The sequence below is a fragment of the Lissotriton helveticus genome, chromosome 5_1 (assembly GCF_964261635.1).
Source record: "Lissotriton helveticus chromosome 5_1, aLisHel1.1, whole genome shotgun sequence".
Classification (NCBI taxonomy): Eukaryota; Metazoa; Chordata; class Amphibia; order Caudata; family Salamandridae; genus Lissotriton; species Lissotriton helveticus.
Genome location: NC_136065.1, coordinates 1,676,827,711 through 1,676,848,861, shown reverse-complemented (window position 1 = coordinate 1,676,848,861; position 21,151 = coordinate 1,676,827,711). Strand labels below are relative to the sequence as shown.

General features: G+C 44.9%; 1 protein-coding gene across 1 annotated transcript in view; it reads left to right on the top strand.

Moving 5' to 3' along the window:
- Positions 1 to 21,151, top strand: part of CARMIL3 (capping protein regulator and myosin 1 linker 3) — a 1,019,681-nt gene that overhangs the window by 201,548 nt on the left and 796,982 nt on the right. Inside the window, exon 2 of the mRNA XM_078644900.1 lies at positions 14,896 to 14,990. Within this exon, the coding sequence (XP_078501026.1) occupies positions 14,896 to 14,990 (95 nt within the window). The remainder of the gene's footprint in view (positions 1 to 14,895; positions 14,991 to 21,151) is intronic.

The following is a 21,151-nucleotide window of genomic DNA, read 5'->3' as shown; positions in this document are numbered from 1 at the left end:
AGTTGGTGGATTCTACAAAGAAAGCTGCGGATTTCGCTGTATTCTTTGACGAAAAAGTGAAATCACTTGTGGATCAGGTGGCTCATCCTTCCCCTCCAGAGGAGTGCAAATCACTAACCATTTGGCAGAACTTCGACCCCATCTCTGAAGATGTCCTCCTCAAGTGCATCCTCAAAACAAAGCCCTCCAACCATTCTCTTGACCCCATCCCTAGTGTCATTGCCATTGACTTCTATACCCATTTTCTCTTCCCTATTGGACCACTCTGGTCAACCTCTCCCTCTGTCAAGGCTCCCTTCCTGTTCCCTTCAAAACTGGGCAGGTCACCCCTCTGCTTAAAAAACCCACTGCTGATGCGAATGACCTCAACAACTTCCGCCCCATCACTAACATACCCTTTCTTGCGAAGATCACAGAAAGATGTGTTGCGAAACAGCTCTCTCGTCATATCAAGGACAATGATCTTCTTGACAATTTTCAGTCCGGCTTCATCCAAAACTGCAGCACTGAAACAGCCCTGCTGCAAGTGATTGATGACCCACTGCGGATACTCGATTCGGGGGGGGGGGGATCTTGTCTTCTAATTCTCTTTGACCTTTCTGCAGCCTTTGACACTGTCAATCACAACACCCTCCTCAACACTCGTCAACAGAGAATGGGCATGGAGGGCACTGTGCTTAAATGGTTTGCCTCCTTCTACTCTGATAGATCCCAAATTATCAAAATAGCGGACATTCTTTCATCTCCTTTGGCGGTGGGTCAAGGTGTTCCTCAAGGCTCTATACTTGCACCCACATTGTTCAATCTCCATTTGGAACCACTGGGAAACCTCCTAAGTAAATCCAGGGTCCACTATCATCTCTTTGCAGACGACACTCAAATCTACCTCAAGGTTGCCTCCAATCACGATCTTTCCGTCCTAAGCTCTACTCTGGACTCCATTCAAAACTGGATGTCAACACATCAACTGATTCTGAATCCCTCCAAAACTGAATTGCTCCTCCTCTCCTCCTCACTTTCTCCTCCACCGGTTCAATCATGGATGGACCAGATGAATCTACTGAACAATAAACCAATCATTGTCGACAGCGCAAAATCCCTTGGTGTCATACTCGACACAAAACTCAATCTACTCTCCTACATTAATTCAATTGCAAAGTCTGCTCGATACCAACTGTGCCTTCTTTGGGGGATTAGTCCCTTCTTCCCGGAGCATGACCTTAAAACCCTGGTCCAATCGCTGGTCCTCTCCAGACTGGACTACTGCAATTCTCTTCTTACTGGACTCCCCAAATCCCACCTGTCCCTCCTTAAGTCTGTTCTCCCTTCAGCAGCTCATTTAATTTATGGGGCCAAAAGAAGCAACCACATCACACCCATGTTATCCACCCTCCGCTGGCTTCCCATCGAGGCTAGATCTATCTACAAGACTGCCTGCATCACCCACAAAGCCTTGCACTCCTCCTCTCCTCGCTACCTGGCAAATAAACTGAAACTCTCTGGAGGCTTGAGACCATCACGAAATGCGGGAAATCTACTGCTTGAACCTCCCACTTTCAAGAAGGAAAGATCGATGGCCCAATCCTTTTCAGGCAACGCAGTGAGAATCTGGAACTCACTTCCGCCTCAGCTACGGATCACCACCACCTCCCAGGCCTTCAAAAATGACCCCAAAGTTCTCCTTCAAAGACACTTCCAAAGTTAATTCATGCCCTCTCTATTATCTGAAGGAAGAACTTTTAGTAGAGACAATCTCTATTCTCCATGACTATGGAAGTGCCTTCCCAGTGTGTTCTTGTGGTTTGAGAGTCTGCCATTTATTGCAGTACTACCCTTTTACCTGTGTTTGGTACTCTTTTGTAACATGCAAATGTCACTTTTCTCTTGTAACACACAGTTTGCTACCTCTTACATTTTGTTTGCTTTCGATACTTGTACAAGTGCCACCATTGCCTACGTAATGTTTGTTCTTGTGTTTGAGTGTCTTCCATTTATTGCAGTATTATACCTCTACTTGTACTTTGTACGCTTTTATAACCTGCACACGTCACTTTTTCCTCCTGTAATGCACCGTTTGCTACCTCTTGTATTTTATTTGCTCACGATTATCACTTTTGCCTCATGTAATGTAACGTTTGCTTTTGTCATTTGTTCACTTGTAATGTTCTCATGTATCAGTTCTGTTCCTATTGTGAAGCACTCTGACACCTTCGGGTAAAGTCCGCGCTATATAAAAACGCATAAATAAATAAATAAATCGGGCTAGACTGTTCCCATGAGGCACAGGGTCAAGACTGATTTGCATATAGCTGTGTCTGAACTGGGGTGGCGAAGTGAGCTAAAGAACGATGATGGATTAAACCCAGATCTCTGACTGGGGGTGAGTGTCTGAAAAGTTTCAGCGCTCCGTCCATCATCTCCTTGTGTTCACTGGTGACAAAATCATCATTACTTTCTTCTTTTTCCGTGGAAAACCCTATGCCTGTCTACTGACACAAATCTTACCTCTATAGCATGCATTTTGTGCAGCTATGGCTTTTCTCTATTATTGCGCCATTCACATTTTACTTTGGCCCAATACAGCATTCAGCATGGGGTAGTGACTGTTTGGTCACCCAAACCAGTCATGCGCCCTTCCTTGTTCTCCATGCAGACTGCATTACAGCGTGCATGGAGAACATGCCCACCCCTCCAGCCCCTGGCTGAGTGCCGTGTCCTGCGAACAGACCAATCACAATGCTGCCATTGCAGCATTGTGATTGGCTTAGGAGAGGGAACCCGGCTGCCAGCTCCCTGTTCCTGTACGAGACAGGAGTGCAGAAGCAGAGAAGACACGGGACCCGTTGAATTAAGTTTAGCTTTTTTAAAACAAATTATTTCCCCCACCCGTGCGACCCCAACCCCTTGCATCTCCACCCCCCCTGGGAAGCGCCCCACCCCCCCGAACCACGCGCGCTACCCCCCACCCGCGAACCATGTCGGCCACCGCTGTTCTCTCTGAAAGGGAAGGGGAGGGGCTCTCCTGTTCTGAGAAACGAAGGGATTGGCAATTGGAAAAGTAGGAACATGCCTACTTGCTAGGGTACCTGAAAGAAATGTAAATGTGTGCAATTGGGTAATAAGCAAATCCAAAGCCTGCTTAGAAGCCAGTATATATGACTTTTCTTGATGGAATCACTTGGGGCTTCGTGACAAAGATTTATTATTTTTGAGAGGTAATGCGAAGGTGTTTTGGCTGAGCTCTGCATTGCAACCTTCTAATGGAAACATATAAAGAAAACGTTTGCACTACCTACAGTCTGATTGCGTATAACTGAAAAAAAATATATATATATATATTTAACACACTTGTTTCATGTTCTAAAGGGACAGATTTACTCACTTATGTAGCACCACAGTGAGCAAAGTTCCTGCACTGTGTTGTGTGAAAGAGCAGAGCAGCTCCATATCTAGTAAGATATGGTGCTGTTACCTTTCTATCTGCACTGGTGCACTTTAGGGTGTCTTGTACCATGCACACATCATAGTGCAAGAATGTAAGTGTGACATCAAGCATATGTTTTGTACTAGAAGGGGACCCTTCCAATACAAAAACTATGGTTTAATATTTTTCCCACTTTGTGTGCTGTAGAGTACAGCATATATGTAAGTTGGAAAAATGTTGCAACTTTTTAAAGTTGATCCAGTGTTAATGCCTGTCTAGCACAGGTTACATTTTTGGAGAAAATCCCTGTCTACCAATATTAATAGATAGAAATTTGCAACAAAACCAGAGGGTGGTTGCCTGGGAATGCCATGATTTGCATATGGCTGGTTTCAAACTGCAATGGCATGGGGAGCAAGAAAAACGATGGATTTAGGCCCAGATCTCTGTACAGGGGTGAATGTATGACATTGCTCTGCATTCAGTCCATCAATTGTTCTTTTTGCATTTGTCATCCCGAGTGGGACGGGTATGCCCAGACGTAGGTCCCGTGCTCTCCATGCCACTAGAGTAGAGCTATCCTGGCTGATGAGGGGTGAGACCCCGAAACCGGTCCTAGGATGCTTGTTTGCAGTCCAGGGAGGACATGGCCTGGCATTTCGGGCTGGACTGTTTCCATTGGGCGCAGGTCAAGACTGATTTGCATATGGCTGGGTCCAAACTGGAATGGCATGGGTAGCAAAAAAAACAATGGATTTAGGCACAGGTCTTTGTACTGGGGTGAATGTATAACATTGTTCTGCATTCTGTGCATCAATTGTTCTTTTTGCAAATGCCATGTACCACCCATAGTACGTCCCCTTGATGATCTGTAGTGCATATCTGTACTTTTGACAACTTTCCAGTGCAAGCCATGATTTGTTTTTATAAGTAAAGCCCACAACACTGTGCACTGTATTTGCAGGCTGGGGACTGAATCACATTTAGACAAATGGGCGTTTGCTCATTATGTGGGTAATGTTCCTAACCTTCTTGCACTGTTTGGGATAACCTAAAAGAGGCAGTATTTATGTCTGAGAGCAAAAATAATGACTTTTTCAAAACTTTCACTGTATAAATCCAACACTGAGACGAGTTTTGAAAGAGCTACTACCCTTTGTGTACATGCTAACTATAGAGGTGGGGCAAGACTTTCAAGAGGAAGAACACATTTTTAGCAGACCATCCTTACTTAATGCTGTAAATATATTGTGAAAGAATAATAATGAAGTTTAGTTTTGTTCCCACTGTGAGTGCTGAAACTGGTGGAAAAAACATTTTGCAGAAGAAGTATACATTTGCATTGCATGTATTATACAAAATTCAAACACATTTAATCCTTTCTCTGTATCTTCGTTCTCTGTTTGCATGTGTATGCATTCTCTACGGATTTCGCTCTTTAACGTTGTTAGACTTGTGCAGGAAGAGGGGAAGTGCCTCTTGCAACATAGGAGATGATACAAGTTCTGTGCACCATTTGATTTTTCTTCGTGCATTTGCACATATTAGCTGAAGAGAGACTGCACCACTCAGTGGCTTAGCTAGCCACTCTGCTTATCCCGCCACGAGGTGGCCGTAAGAGCGCGGGGGAGGAGTGTTCTGGCACGCCGTGACAACTAAACACCGTGACAACTAAACACCAACAAAACAGAAGTACTCATCATGGACCCAAACCCCGATGCATGGAACGACACCTGGTGCCCCCCGCCCTCGGAAGCCCGCCCACCCCCACGGACCACACACTCAATCTAGGAATCATCCTGGACTCCGAGCTCAAAATGGACCGCCAGATCAACTCCGTCTCGTCCTCCTGCTTCACACCCTCCGCCTCCTACGCACGTCCTTCAAATGTTTCCCCCTCGAACACAGAAAGACTGTCACTCATGCCCTGGTCACCAGCAGACTCGACTACGGCAACGCACTCTACGCCGGAATAAACAAAAACCTCACCCACAAGCTACAGAACATCCAGAACGCCGCCTCAAGACTGATCCTCGACCTGCCAAGACACTGCCACATCTCCCAGCACCTGCACACACTCCACTGGCTCCCCATCAAAGCTAGAGTCACCTTTAAGAAGCTCACCCACGCCCACAAAGCCCTCCACGACACCGGACCAGCATACCTGAACAACCAACTCAAATTCCCCGCACCCCAGAGGACCCTACGATCTGCCCAGCTTACCTACGCTGTGGCCCCCCCGCACCAGAAAGACCAAATCGGGGGGCCACTTCTTCTCCTTTTCTCCTTCCTCGAGGCCCGAGCCTGGAATTCCCTGCCGCTCCACCTCAGACAGACAACATCACTCCCCATCTTTGCAAAAAACCTCAAAACCTGGGTCTCCGACAGACCCCCCCGCCCGATGGAGTGGAGCCTGCTGACCCCCCGCGCCTTGAGAAACGTACGGGTGAGTAGTCGTGCTTAGCAAATGCCTGATTGATTGATTGATTGCCGCCCGCGGCAAACGCATGGAAGAGAGGGGAATGGCCGAGACCACTGCACCCAAAACTCTCCTTGCTATGCCACTGGCTCCACTGTGTTAATAGTAATTCAAGGCTTTTCCTATAGAATTGCACATTGCACTTCTGCTGCCTGAAAACGATGTAAGTACAATGTCTCATCCAATAAATTCTGACAGATTTGTATGTACACCTTGGAATATTGAATAAGCAGCATGATGTGTGCGAAGAAAGAAATACCTTCAAATATCTTCTTTGTATTAAACAATTACCACGTTAAGTCGAAGCTGCAGTCCTATCGTGTGGGCTTTTGCCTCATTTCCCATCATTTTCTTCCGAACAACTTGTTTCTTGTAGCGCTTCAACTCAACCTTCTGCCATTGTTAAGCGCTGTAAAGCATTCATATTAGTCTTGTCGCATATATGCGACTGCCATTGGAAGGATTGAAAGCTAAATGTGCCCTGCCACTATACAAAATGGTCACTTTCAAAGTAATGCATGTTTTAGTGCCAAGCTTTGGATTCAGTTGAACTATCCAGATGGTGAAGGGGAAGTAAAATATGTTTGTATTGACTTTTTAAAAAAGCACACACGCTTTGGCAAAGGCAATAGGTGTGGCTTAAAGGTGCAGTCTCCTGAAACAGTGTTTGTACCTGCATGCGTTACCAATTAAAGCCACAACTTTTGTGAGTGCTTGTTATTTTTAACTTACCCACTTGGTTGCCAGGTCATGGCAAACTGGCTCAGAGCTCACTGTCATGATTTAGTCATCCACTAGGGTATGTTTAACTCTGCAGCACTCCAGCACATCATAGTGTTAGTAAGGTGGTGTTAGTCTGCTGCCTTTCAGTACTGGCCAAACTAAAACTGTCTGGTCAGCTACCATGCCAGAGACTGCAGACTGCACTGTAACAGCTCATGAGTGGTCAGGTGACCACCAGGGTTAGTTCAGTTTGTGGTTCTTGTCACCAGTTTGGAGTAAATGGTGGAAATATCTGGTCGAGTGGTTAGAATATTGCATTGTATTCAGAGGAGAACCTAGTACAATCTCTCTTGGCAAATATAGAACATGGTGTCATCATCTTAGAATCATGAGCTTCTGGAGTTCATCAGTGGAATGATGTGGCCTGGTTCAATTGCACAGTGGAAGTTCTGCCCAGACACTGCAGCATTATGTGGTGGCCCAAATTGTCCACTGTTCATTCTTGTGACGTGCTGAAGTTCTAGACTAGGTTTGGTCGAGACATGGAAGAGGTTTACATTACATGGGTGCTTGTTGCCCACTCTTCTGCAGTGCAGTTGTCATTATGACCACATACTTCTACAAGGCTGGGTTCTACAAATGTGCCTTCAGTGTAAGGTATGATTTGGAGCCTTTTACTGGCGTTGTTCGTTTTTACTTTGTTATAGTAGGTCTTGAGTCCCTGAAGGTTTTGTCCAATTTCTGTAGTGAATAGAGGTTTAGAAATCCATCTCGTGGTGGCTTGTTCTTTTGTTGCAGTCCCTATCCGTTTTCATACATAGGTCTACTGTTTAGGGAAGTTTGAACTGGGACTGTGTTTCTGTTAAGAGAAGGTAGTACGTCCCTTACTGTGTTTTTCATTTCTTGCAGTAGGAGAGGCCTAAAGTGACTAGTTCAGCTTCACGCATATTCAATGATTAAACGACCGATCAATATGATAGCCTTCACAGTAGAGTACCAGACTGCTCCTTTTGACTCTGTATGTAACATCAAAAATAGAACTTTAAACAAATGTCTGCTCAGTGGTTTTAAAGAATACACTTCATTGGGGGCATAGCTTGGCACACTCTCAGGGGCTGCATCTTTTTGAGTCCCATTGACATTCTACATTTGTCTCTGTGTTACCCTCCCAAAATGAAGGTTGAAGTAGACACATTTAGATCTAGCAGAGAAACTGGTCCTCTGCTGGATATTGATTCCTTTTTGTCAGTGCTCCAATGGTGAATTAAAAGGTCAGAGCTGCCCGGCCAGTTATTGAGGCACACCCGAAGCTCAATGTAATTTTTTTATTTTTGGTGTCTCGTTCCACTTTGAACTGGAGAGGTGGAGCAAAACAAATGGGTGGATGAGCCCAGTAGAGCGGTTGTGAAGGGTGCTTGCATTCAACTGTATAAGTGATATATCATGAAGCCCTTTCAATAGAGGCAGTGCATCATGTGTTGCCCTGGGTAATACTAAGACACAGTGACACAGGGTAGCCATGGTAGTATAGTGAGAGACATTACTCCCTCCTGGTCGTGCTCTATTAAGAGATCTGAGGAGCTGATAGTAGTGACAGCAGAAGCTTCTCCTGTCATGTAGAGAAAAAAAGACAGCAGCATTTTGTTAAGAAGGATTTCTTTCAGCCAAGTGGAAAAGGAGTGCTTTGAACTTGAAAAAGGCAACAACTCTACCAGTGTCTGGTCTGATGAAGGGAGGTAAGGCCCTCAAGAACCATCAAGAAATAAAATGGCTTCTCTAGATAATCTTCATAAGAAGTCAGATAGTATAGAGAACAGGTTTGTATCCTTTGAATGCCGCATTTTGACACTGAAGTCAAAAGTATTGTACCTGAAATCTGAGATTTACAAGCTCCAGGGCGTAGAAAACAAAGACTTGGTTGTGTCCTGTCGGAAGTGTCCTAATGAGTTACCAACGTGTGCAGTGAAGTCAATCTTCAAGCAGGAAAAATAATGGGCGACCCTGGGGAAGGTGGAATGGGTGACCTACATCAAAGTTTTGGGAATGATGGTGGAAATAAACTGTACAAAACCAAGGCTGAATTTGAAAGCTTTTTCAACTTGCTGGTAAGTTATGTAATAAATGGGGAGCCCAGACTCCTGAAAGAAGGAACTTGATTTCTATCTCACAGTCGAGTTGTTCCCTCAGGTTAGTTTAAAACAATATTGTTAATGCTAAAAGTAGAGATGTCTAGACAAACGTTTTAAGAATGGCCAATGCACAGAAATATATTCACTACAAGGACAAAAGAATCTTATTGTTTCTGAACATAAGCACGGAGGTAGTAGGTCAGAAGAAGAGTTTTAACGTTCCACAAGGAACTGAAGAATACAGAGGTACAGAGTTTGGTCTGATTCCATTCAAAACATGGTACACAAGGTCACCAATGTAGAAGCTTATGTGGACACGCTGGTCCCCAAAAATTGTAATCCATCAATCAAGGGCATTGTAAGTGTGCTACTCACCCGTGAGGGTCTCTAGGCACTGAGGTGGTGTGGGGGGAAGGGGCCTGCCAATCTGTTTAGCTGAAGAGCCAGGTCTTGAGAGGGGGCGTGCCTGATATCTGCTGGTAGCTTGTTCCAGGTCTTGGCTGCATTGTGAGAGAAGGATCTTCTGCCTGCTCTGGCTCTGTGGATGTGCGGGGTTTTGGCCAGTGCAAGGTTGGAAGAACGGAGGTTTCTTTTGGGTAGGTGGAAGTTGATTCTGTTGTTGAGGTATTTGGGTCTGTTGTGTAGGCATTTGTAGGTGTGAGTGAGGATTTTGAAGGAGACTCTTTTCTCCACGGGGAGCCAGTGTAGTCTTCGTAGGTGTTGGCTGATGTGTTTGGGCCTGGGGATGCAGAGGACGAGTATGGCGGCGCTGTTCTGTATTGTATGGAGTTTGCAGAGTAGGGACTTGTTGATGCCGGCGTAAAGTGCGTTTCCATAGTCCAGTCTGCTGGTGATGAGTGCGTGGGTATAATCCCTATTGAATTGAGATCATCAATAGGGGTGTGGAGACCAATTAGGTCTAGGTCTCCCCATTATCCAGATATGAAGAGCGGTTGATATTGGATGATGTGTAAATGTGTTATGGTTGTGATTGAGTGAGTCTGGGAATTGATGCTAGCTGATTATATATGTTTGTGTAGGGGTCTGGAACCATACATTATATTTGTTCCTTAAATGTTCAGGAGTGTGTAATCATGTATAAAAAAATACTGCCCATAAATGTAAATATATAGCTTTATGTTTTTGTACTTATAAAAAAACGAAAAAGGAAAAAAAATCTTTTATATGTATTTTTGAATTAAAAAAAATTATGACAATTAAATAATATGGCTAGAGTGTCAAATTGTACAAATCATATGTGTAGCCATTATCTGATGTTGTACACATAAACTAAAGAAATATAGGTCACGAGGGAGCTTGTTATACATCTCTTGGATGAGTGGGTGGGTGACTGTCTTCCTTGACTCAAAGGGGATCCATTTGAAGGTCTTGCGAAGGATGCGGAGGGTGTTGAAGCAGCTGGAGGTGACGGCGTTGACCTGTCGGTTCATGGTGAGTGATGGGTCGAGGACGATACCAAGGTTTTTGGCGTGGTCTGAGGGGGTAGGTGGGCTTCCGAGGGCGGTCAGCCACCAGGTGTTGTCCCATGCTGAAGGGGTGATTCCAAGGACGAGGACTTCTGTCTTCTCGGAGTTGAGCTTCAGGCAGCTATTGGTCATCCAGACTGCAACGTCCTGCATTCCTCTCTGGAAGTTGAGTTTGTCGGTGGTGGGGTCTCTGGTGAGGGAGAGGATTAGCTGGGTGTCGTCAGCGTAGGATACGTGTCGAGGCCGTGTTGTCGGACGAAGGCTGCGAGGGGGGCCATGTAGATGTTGAAGAGAGTTGGGCTCAGTGATGATCCCTGTGGGACTCCACAGGTAATTTTCATGGGATCTGAGAGGAAGGGTGGTAGTCTGATGTTTTGGCTTCTTCCGGTGAGGAACGATTAGATCCAGTCCAGGGCTGTGCCTTGTATGCCGGCCTCGTGCAGACTGGCGACTAGTGTGATGAGAGATGGTGTTGAAGACCGCTGACAGGTCAAGTAGGATTAGGGCTGCGGAGTGGCCTTGGTCCAGGAGGGTGCGGCTGTCGTCTGTGGCGGTGAGTAGGGCAGTCTCAGTGCCGTGGTTGCTTCGGAATCCAGATTGTTTTCTCTGTAACTTTGGCTGCGAAGGGGAGGAGCGAGATGGGCCGGTTTTTCTTGAGGTCGGTGGGGGTCAGCTGTGGGCTTCTTGAGCAGGGGCCTGACTTCTGCGCGCTTCCAGTCGTCTGGGAAGGTGCCTGTTTCGAAGGTGGTGTTTATGGTGCGTTGCAGTTCGGGTGTGATGGCGGCCACGGCTCTGTGGTGGATGTGAGTAGGGCAGTGGTTGTGGGGGCCCCCGAGTGGATGCCTTTCATGGTTGAGGCGTGTCTTCAGTCATGATCGGTGACCCGTTGGAAATGGTGGGCTGGCTGGTGTCTTTGGGGGACGGCTGTGGTGTCTGTTGGACGGTCGACGAAGTTGTCGTAGAGTGTTTTGATCTTGAGGTGGAAGTAGGTTCCAAGCTTGGCGCAGAGGTCTTGGGACGGAGTGATGTCTGTGGCTACGCTGCGTGGGTTGGTGAATTCCTAAATGACAAAGAAGAGTTCCTTAGAGTAGGTGGAGTTGCCGAGGATTTTGATGTGGATGAAGTTCCTCTTGATGGTTCTGATTTGGTTGTGGCACTCCGTCATGGAGTCCTTGTAGGTGAAGTAGTTTTCGGTTGTCTTGGTGTTTCTCCAGTTCTTCTCCAGGCGTCTGCAGGTGTGCCTGGCTTCTTGGAGATCGGTGGTAAACCAGGCGGGATTTCCTGGGGCTTTGTTTGTCGGGGTTCCGTAGTGGGCAAGCTCGTCTGCGCAGTTGGAGATCCAAGTGTGGAGTTCTCTGGCTACGATGTTTGCGTCGGATGCCCAGGTGTGGTTGTCTTGGGTGAGGGTTGAGTTAAGTTGTTCGTCGGTTACCTTGCTCCAGTTCATTTGTGGTGGGCGTGGGGCTGGTTTGGGTGCCTTGTGTTTGTCGACGGCAAAGTGTACGCAGTGGTGGTCGGTCCATTACGGTTGCATTGTGTGGCTGATGTGAACGCTATTTTCTGCAGCGAAGATGGGGTTGAGGGTGTGCCCTGCTCTGTGGGTCGATGTGGTGACGAGTTGTTTGAGTCCGATGTTGGCGAATTTGTCACGGAGGATGGTTGTGTTGGGGTCGCTGGAGTTGTCAAGATAGAAGTTCAGGTCTCCAATGAGTATATAGTTCATTGATAAATGGCGTGGGATGCAATGAAATCAGTGATGGAGGTGGCGAAGGGTGTCGCGGGGGTCTGAAGGTAAGGGTTCCTCAGAGTGGTGGGTTGGGGCTGGTCTGGATCTGGAAGTGCAGGTGTTCGGCGGAGGGCAAGGTTTAGCTGGAAGTGGTGAGGCGGAGGGTGCTCTTGTGGGTGATGGCAAGGCCCCCTCCCGGGTGGTTGGGGGGGTCCTTCCTCTGGATCTTGTATCCGTCCGGGATGGCGGTTTTGATAAACCACAAAAACCATGCCCACTGGTTGGGTAAATCAGGGATAGTGTAAACTTCAATTCCATGAGTCAAAGTGTCCAAAGACAAGGTAGAAAATAAACATTTCAAAGTTACACTCAAACTAGAAAGGAACAGCTCAGTAAGTGAGTTCTAAGGCAGAATTTGAAGTTGATGAAGATTTATTTAAAACATTCTAAAGATACACTACAGAAATAGTAATGCATGTGCAATAAATCTCACTTAAATGCAAAAAGTCATTGCCTTGAAGACTTTCAGTAATGGTGCAATACAAAATAATAGACAAAATAAAAAATGGACTAAGTCCCACTTATGAAGCAAAATCACAAAGAAACTATACTGCATCCCGAGCTGAACCCACAGATCATCTGGCTCACTTTCAAAATCCAGGGTTTATGTAGAAAATGTCCCCCTAGCACCATTTGAAAACTCCAGTATCATTTTGGTCTGAGCTAAGAAATGCATTTTCACCAAACCATAATATAAACTTTAAAATCGTCATACAGCTCTACCATCTATAAAGTTAAAGTTAAAAGTTTTATAAAGCGTTCGTAGACCAAGCAGTTTCTTGGCGTTGAGGACGGAAGTACGTGGGGAACGGGGGTGCAGCCTACTCGGCAAAAGCTTGCAAAAAGAGCCAGGTCTTCAAAGCCATACGGAAATCCATGTAAGAGGCAGTAGTCCTAATGCTAAGGGGTAGAGAGTTCCAAAAAGAGGGGGCCAAGAAGGAGAAGCTCATGCCACCATGTTTCTTCCTTCTGTAACGAGGAATGCACAAAAGGTGCTTAGAGGAAGACCGAAGGTCACGGTAGGGGACGTAAGCCTTAAGTTTAGCAGTTGTGAAGGCAGGCGATGGGCCGGCAATAGCCTTAAAGATCAGACATCCAAGTTTGAAAAAAGAGCGTTCAAAGAGCAGTAACCAATGTAATGTTTTCAACAGTGGGGTAACATGGTAGTGTTTGGGGAATTTGTAGACTAACCTGGCAGCCTGGTTCTGGATTAATTGGAGACGGCGGAGCTCGTATGCCGGAATACCGACATACAGAGCATTTCCGTAATCTAGAGGGGATATGACCATGGCTAGCAAGATTAGTTGCAGGCCGCAGAAGAAAAGAAACAAAAGATTTTACGTATAAAACATAAATTGAGAAAGCAAGATGAGACCACCTCACTGATTTGAGAGTGCATGGAGAGATCACTGCTTACTCTAATACCGAGACTTTTGACAGAAACAGAGGGAGAGGGAGGGGGACCCAAAGAAGAGGGCCAAAAAGAAGAAGACCAGGGACTGGAGGCACCACCAGTAAGCACTAGCTCGGTCAGGGTTAAGCTTAAGGTGGTTAGAATTCATCCAGTCTCTGATAAAACTCATAACTGATTGAAAGTTGAGAACAGAAGAAGAGAGAGAAGAGATATTAAAGATAAGTTGGAGGTCGTCGGCGTAGTTAAACACCGTGACATCCAATTTCTGAAGAGCAGAGATGAGAGGAAAGATGTAGATATTGAAAAGAAGAGGAGAAAGAGAGGAACATTGGGGGACATGTACTATGTACTAACTCACTACAAAATTATTGATTCGGAGCTTCTGACCAAATGTCATCTGGAGGTGTCACAAAAAACTAGTTACATAAACAACAGTGAACCATTGTGAATGAATGCAATACGGTGTGCAAGCGGAAGATCCTTCAAAAAAATGTTACATTAGTGAGCCCACGCTAGAGAGTCTTCTTTGGAAACATTGTCATTTAGGAACAAACGTGACTTGCTTGACTACGTGGAGCAGAAACAGTGAATGTGACAATTAATTTTGAACAAGATGGCGTTGAGGCGTAACTGGGGCCTCATTAGAAAATGACCTTTAACATTCTATATCAAATTCGTTTCAAAAGCATTAGCATCATATCAGTGCACAAGTGTAATTTCGAGTGTTCATTATTATTCTGCACATTTTTAATAATGCACGTTTTTAATTAATATACAAAAGCTTCCTTGTAAAGCAGTTTCTTGCTAATGTTAAAGCCAACAAAGGTGAAGAATAAATGATGTGTAGATACTGGGGAATGAAGTAACTTTGCATTTTGAGTTAGTGCTGTACGTGAACTGAGTTAACTAGTAACTAAAGCTTCATTTGGTTACTTTTGTTTCACTTGTTTCAGTCCTGAACCTCAGGGGGTACCCAGGGACAGGTTGGTGGAATAACCTGCCCATATCCGAGTTTAAGACCATCACTTCCACCCCCTCTGATGTGATTCCTGATGAGACTTTTATACTTTACATTCTATGTAGCAAGATGTGGCTTGCATTGGATGTTGATTACTTTTTTAGAGCCCTTACATTGTTTGCTAACATTTATAAAAGTTTATGACATTCGTCTATCTTGTGATATGTTTCTTGCAACAACGAAAACGCTTTATACTGAAAAAACAAGAGTGGTTAATGCTGTGTAACTACATTTACAATAGTGGAATCTTTTGATCATGCTTTCTGCTTGTGAATCCGGTAATGAGTAACCTGCGCCATGCGTCTTGCTCTTGAGCAGGAAGGATAGTTTCTTGTAGATAACTCTGTAGTTCGCTGCAAGCACCATGTGATTAACTGTTGAGTTTTACGTTGTCTGTTATATGGCCATGTGTTAAGTGTTTATTTTTTCCTCCAGAAAGTATAAAGAAACTTCTGAACAAGCAGGATATTCAGCTACAACAGCGAGTAAAATTGGAAACGAAACCCAAAAAATACGAAGACAGAATCTTGGTAAGTTCATATTCTCATTAGAGACGTGCACTGTATCTTCTGTGAATGTGTTCAGGAATGCTACTTTTTAAATAAACTTAGAGACGGGTTTTATAACTTCAACCTGCACACTTCAGAATTCCTTGAGCCTGTTGGCACTATGGACATATGGGCCAATCTCTGCTTGGCAAAAAAATCCAACTTTTTAACCAGTGTTAAATAATTTAAGTTTGCAAGACAAGTGAAGTGTCCTGAAGTACAACGAGACTCCAAATGATAGCTCTTAGTGCACAAAAACTCAGTATAAATGCCAGAAAGAGACAACAAACCCAGCTGCTGTTGTATGCCATTAAAGCCACTGAGGGCACAGACACATGGATACATTCAGTCATCTGCTGTGGGGAGTGGACTTCTCTGAGAGCTGTTATTTGGTCCCGCAGTCATTCTATGAGTCAAATACACCCACAGTTCTCCTTTTCTGATGGTCTCCACTTAACATGGGTTCCTCTCGTCTAGCTTTTTTAGTGAGGTTAGTAAGGGCCCAGTGGTGACATTTAAGCTTCTGGTCAAATGATGGTCTTCGTTTTTGGTCTTCTTACCCTCCCCATTTTGGGTTTTATTTTTCCCAAAGTGTCCACCAGAAATGTATTTTTTAATATGGCCTGTATTGCAAAATCACTTTATAAGCGGGGGGATCTATACTGAGTTCGTAGAGACTGCAGAGGGAACTGTATATGAATGTTGCGATGAACTAACTGTGCTGTATTTTCCTGTCCTCGAGCCATTTGCTGATGCCACTTACCTGGAGCCTTTGAACGTATTATGCTGGCATTACAGGCAAAACAATGTAGTGGTTCTTGGGGCCAGAGGACAGCACTAGTTAATTTGAAGGGATTTAGGGTCAGAACTGATGGGTCCTCTTTCACATGGTCAATCATGGGCTAATCTGTCCAGGCAGAGGTAGAGGTCTTCTGTATGTAGAACTCAGGGGAAGGAGACAGCTTGGAGCTCATTAAGATTTGTCTGGAAATGCTACTGCCAGGTGCCTACTTTCTGAACAAATATGTAAAGGTATTACATAGGGTGGTTAGTATAAATGCCACCACACAATTTCAGATGGAAGTTTCCTAATTTTTAAAGCCAAGAATTACTTAAGTTTAGCGTTCTCCCTCCTAAAATTGTCTTATCTTCAACACAAGTCAATGGTGACAATAATTTCCTCCATTTTTTTCAAACTCTTTCTCTCTTCTGTATCCAAATGTTAGCATGTATGGGTTTGCATACGGCTGCTAGGGAAGCACATATATTTCTTAAGTTGAATGCTGCTGCTTACTCTTACTGGAGTATCAGCCCCACAGTATTATTTATTTAAAAATACAATCTTAACATTTCATTTATTCATCGAAAATGGACATTTTAAATATACCTAACACGCTTGCATGCCGTTTGCTTTGAATTGTTGTCACTTTGAGTACGTTTAAAACTCCACTCCTCCTTTTAAATAGGTAAAATACTTTTGTGTTTACATTTCTGTGAGTAATTTCTAGTCTCACTAGAAAGGAACCCTTCCCAGAAACACAAGGCTATATATATATATATATATATATATATATATATATATATATATATATATATATATATATATTTTTTTTAAATTTTTTTTTATTTAAAGCAAAGTGATACTTTACTTGAAGAGCTCTCAGCCAGCGTGTGCTCTGCCCAGGGACCGGATCCAGGCCCAAATTACTTAATTTTTCGGACAAATGAGACGGCACACCCGGGTATACCTTGCAAACCTCAAACTTTGTGAAAAGAAAAAACATTTTCCTCACATTTCTGTGATGCAAAGTTCTGTAATTTGCAAGGAGTGAGAAACTTCCACCCACCCAGAATTCCCCCAAGTCTCCCGATAAAAATAGTGCCTCACTTGTGTGGGTCGGCCTAGTGCCTGTGACAGCCCAAAACGCAACGTTGACACATCACATTGTTACAAAGAAACTGACCGTTTTTTTGCAATGTGTCTAGCGGTGAAATCGGGACCCTAGCTCAGCCAGCCGGTAGGGAATCCTAGCAAAGCTATACAGTTTTAAAAACAAGACACCCAGGGAAATCCAGGATGGGTGACCTTTGGGGTTCTCATCAGGTTCTGTTACCCAGAATCCCTTGCAATCCTCAAACTTTGTAAAAAAAAAAAAAAAAAAAAAGCACACACTTTCCTCACTTTCTGTGAGAGAAAGTTCTGGAATCTGTGGGAAGCCACAAATATCCACCCACCCAGCATTCTCCCAAGTCTCCCACTGAAAATGGTACCTTACTTGTGTGAGTAGGCCCATTGCCTGTGACAGGAAACATCGCCCAAAATGCAACATAGACACATTACATTTTTCCAGTGAAAACTGAACCTTTTTTCGCAATGTGCCTAGCTGTGGATTTTGTACCTTAGCTCTGCCGGCTCCATTGGAAACCTGGTACACCTGTATATCTTTGAAAGCTAGACACCCTGGGTAATCTATGATGGTGTGACTTGTGTGGCTCTTGCCAGGTTCTGTTACCCAGAATCCCCTGCAAACCTCAAACTTTGTAAAATAAAAACATACTTTCCTCACTTTTCTCTAATGGAAAGCTCTGGAATCTGTGGGGAGCCACAAACTTCCACCCACTCAGCATTCCCCCAAGACTGCTGATAAGAATGGTACTTCACTTGTGTGGGTAGGCAGTGCCCACAACAGGAAACGGCCCAAAACCTACTGTGGAGCTAGGGTTCAAAATCCACAGCTAGGCATATATTTCGAAAAAAGAGGCTGTTTTCACTATAAAAATGTGGTGTGTCCACGTTCCGTTTTGGGCCATTTCCTGGCAAGGGCACTTGCCCTACCCACACACGTGATTACCGTTTTTATTGGGAAACTAGGGGGAATGCTTGGTGTATGGAAGTTTGTGACGCCCTGCAGATTCCATAACTTTCCATCACAGAAATAGGAGGATTTTTTTTTTTTTTTTTTTACAAGGGTTGAGGTGCGCAAGGGATCCTGGAAAACAGAACATGGTGAGGGTCACACAAGTCACCCCATCCTAGATACCCCTGGGTGTCTAGTTTAAAAGAATGTCCAGGTTTGCTGGCTTTCCTTTGTTGCTGGCCGAGCTAGGGTCCAAAATCCTCAGCTAGGCACTTTGAGAATAAAGTTTCAGTTTTCACTAGAAAAATGTGACGTGTCCATGCTAAGTTTTGGGCCGCTTCCTGTCACAGGCACTAGGCCCGCCCACACAAGTGAGGTACCATTTGTATTGGGAGACTTGGGGAAATGCTGGATTGGTGAAAGTTTGTGGCTCTCTGTCAATTCCAGAACTTTTCATCATATAAATGTGATAGTAATGTGTTTTGTTTTTACAAAATTTGAGGTGTGCAAGGGATTCTGGGTAACAGGACCTGGTGAGAGCCACACAAGGCATCCCCATCCTGGATTCCCCTGGGTTTCTAGGTTTAAAAAATGCACAGGTGTACTAGGTTTTCCTAGGTGCCGTCTGCACTAGGGACCTAAATCCACAGCGAGTCACAAATTGCAAAACAATGTCAGTGCCTAGTGGGCTTTCTTCTCCCTTGGGGGGAGGGGGCTATTGCCCCGATATGTCCCAAAGGGGGGCAGTAAGCCTAGCATTTGTTTGGGGGGTGAGGGCATTGGCATGGCCATTCTGGGCAGCCCCCAGCCCTACACTAAGAAACACAAATAGTCCCTGACGCCTAGTGGGCTTTCTGTCGCCCGGCTGCAGATCAGGGGCTATTGTTCCTACATGCCCCTGGGGGGACAGAAAGACTGCACCCATTTGTGTTTGGAGGGTGGGGGCATCATCATGCCCATTCTGTGCACCCCTAACCCCTACTTAAAAATAAAAAAAATCCCTGGTGCCCTGTGGGCTATTGCCCCATCTGCTTCCCAGGAGGCAGATAGACTGTGGCTAATTTTTGGGGGAGGGGACATTGGCATGCACATTATGGGCAGCCCCCACCCCTACGTATATTAAAAAAGATACTTCCTGGTGCCTAATGGACTACCTGCCCCCCTAAAATTGGCAGAAAAGGGGCTATTGTCCCCATTTACCTCGGGGGGGGGGGACCAAAAGACGGCAGCAATTTTGTTTAGGGGGACAATGGACATGTCCATTCTGGGCCGTCCACGCCCCTTTACTATACAAAAAAATCCCTGGCTTAGTAGTAGGCTTTCTGTCCCTCCAGGGTGGGGGAGGGGCAGATCAGGGGCTATTGCCCTCATCTGCCCCCCCCCAGGGATGGCAGAAAGACTGAATATTTAAGGGAACATTGGGGGGGAGCAAAACCCCTGGCCCAAGGGGCTGCTCCCCTGGTGTCGAGTGGGTAGATCCCTGTTTGGGAATCGCCCTCCTGCGGCAATCACCAAGCAGGGATCCATTAGAGAGAGGTACCATTGGAAAGAGGGGAGTCTACCCTTTCCAGAGATAGCTCTCCCGTCTGCCTATGTACTGATGGGGTGGCTGAGATAGTCCCACAAGCACGTAGGCAACAACATGTCGACCATAACAATAATAGAATGCTATTCTTCTTATTAGAAGGGCAATCTGCTCACATGATTTTATCCATACTAAGGAGACCCCCCCATTAAATCTACTGTAGGGTACCCCTTTGGTATTTTTAACCATTAGTAGCACCTATACTCCGCACACTCACACTCACCATCGCGGCTAGATCAAAAGATCTCCATCAAAAAGCCCTCTCTTGTGGGGTATTACAGCGTCGACCTCATGAGTAGCAAATCCCGATGCTGAAGCATGACACTCTGACAGGTGTGTGAGGGCATTATTTCCTTATAGGGAAGCCCTTCCGTCAACCCTCCAACCTTATACTATATACACACTATATATAATTCTTCTCTTTAGGAACAGCTATCACCCTTTGTTATGATATTGAGTCTTGGGAGCCTGGGTACTGAAACTTTTTTCAGGCTCCCTGTCCCCACTTCTTTTGTGATAGATAGAATGCATATTTTCCTGGGTATGGTGGCGAACTCCCCATACCAATGCAAGGTTCTACTCTTTTTGTTGACATTTGTTCTGATGGTCTTTACTAAGTGTCCAGCTTTGGTGGCAACTGAATTTTACGCCATGCTCCTTGGTAGGAGATTGAGTGAAATACTCTCATATACGAAATATAATAACTCAACAGAGCCATCATGATTGTGCATCACGTTTAAAAAAAACTACTTATAATATTTGGAATACACATTTGTGACACTTTTGATTAATGCTGGTAGTGCTGGTCAGTGTCGGTCTGGGAACCCAAACCAGCCCTGGCAATTATGTCAGGCCGGCCGGTGTGGATGGGGGGGTGGGTATGGCGGTCTGCTGGTGGGAAACACTGCTGCTCCTATTGTTACAGGGCGCTGATATTGCCGCACTGCTGCAAAACCAGCCTGAGTAACAAAAACAGACCCCACTGAAAACACCTGGTGCCCAGTACGGCCAGGTCGTCCCTGGTGCTGGTAGTCAATAATTAGGGGTAGGTATTTTTTATACTTTAGATGCCCGAAGAACCTTGATTATATACTTTAAGAGCGCTAGAGATGTCAGGCGATCAAGTCAGGTATTGGATAACTATGATCAAGACAATGTGTGGGAGCTTGTCATGAAAGGATTGATGAATTGGCGAATGCACACAGCTATGTTGCCTAAAGGCAGGGCAAGAGATTTTAGGTCATACTAGAACTAATTATACAACAGACAGGAAAGCTAAACCTGCCCTTTGTCAAACACCCATACTTCTTGCTGAGAGCAAGCAATATTCTGACACTTTATATTCCTATTACTACTTAGACTCATGCACAAATTATCATATTCAAGTGGGTCGGACATACCTCAAGAACCTTTTTTGCTTATTTATCCCTCTCAATGCCTACCTTGCATGGAAAACAGTGCTATAACATGTATTCCATGGTTCTGAGTGAGAGGAGGATTCCTGGCTGCAGAAGATAATGTTACATACCTGCATTTATATTGTAAGTAAGGAATTTTCACCTACCCAACAAACTCTCGTTGAATATTTATTTGCAAGTCAGGCTACGAGGAGGAGATAATTAGGTAATAGGGCTGGTGGAGGTCCGAGCTGTCTGCCCTGATGTTTTGTTGTAGAAAACAAATCATTGAGCAGACAGTCT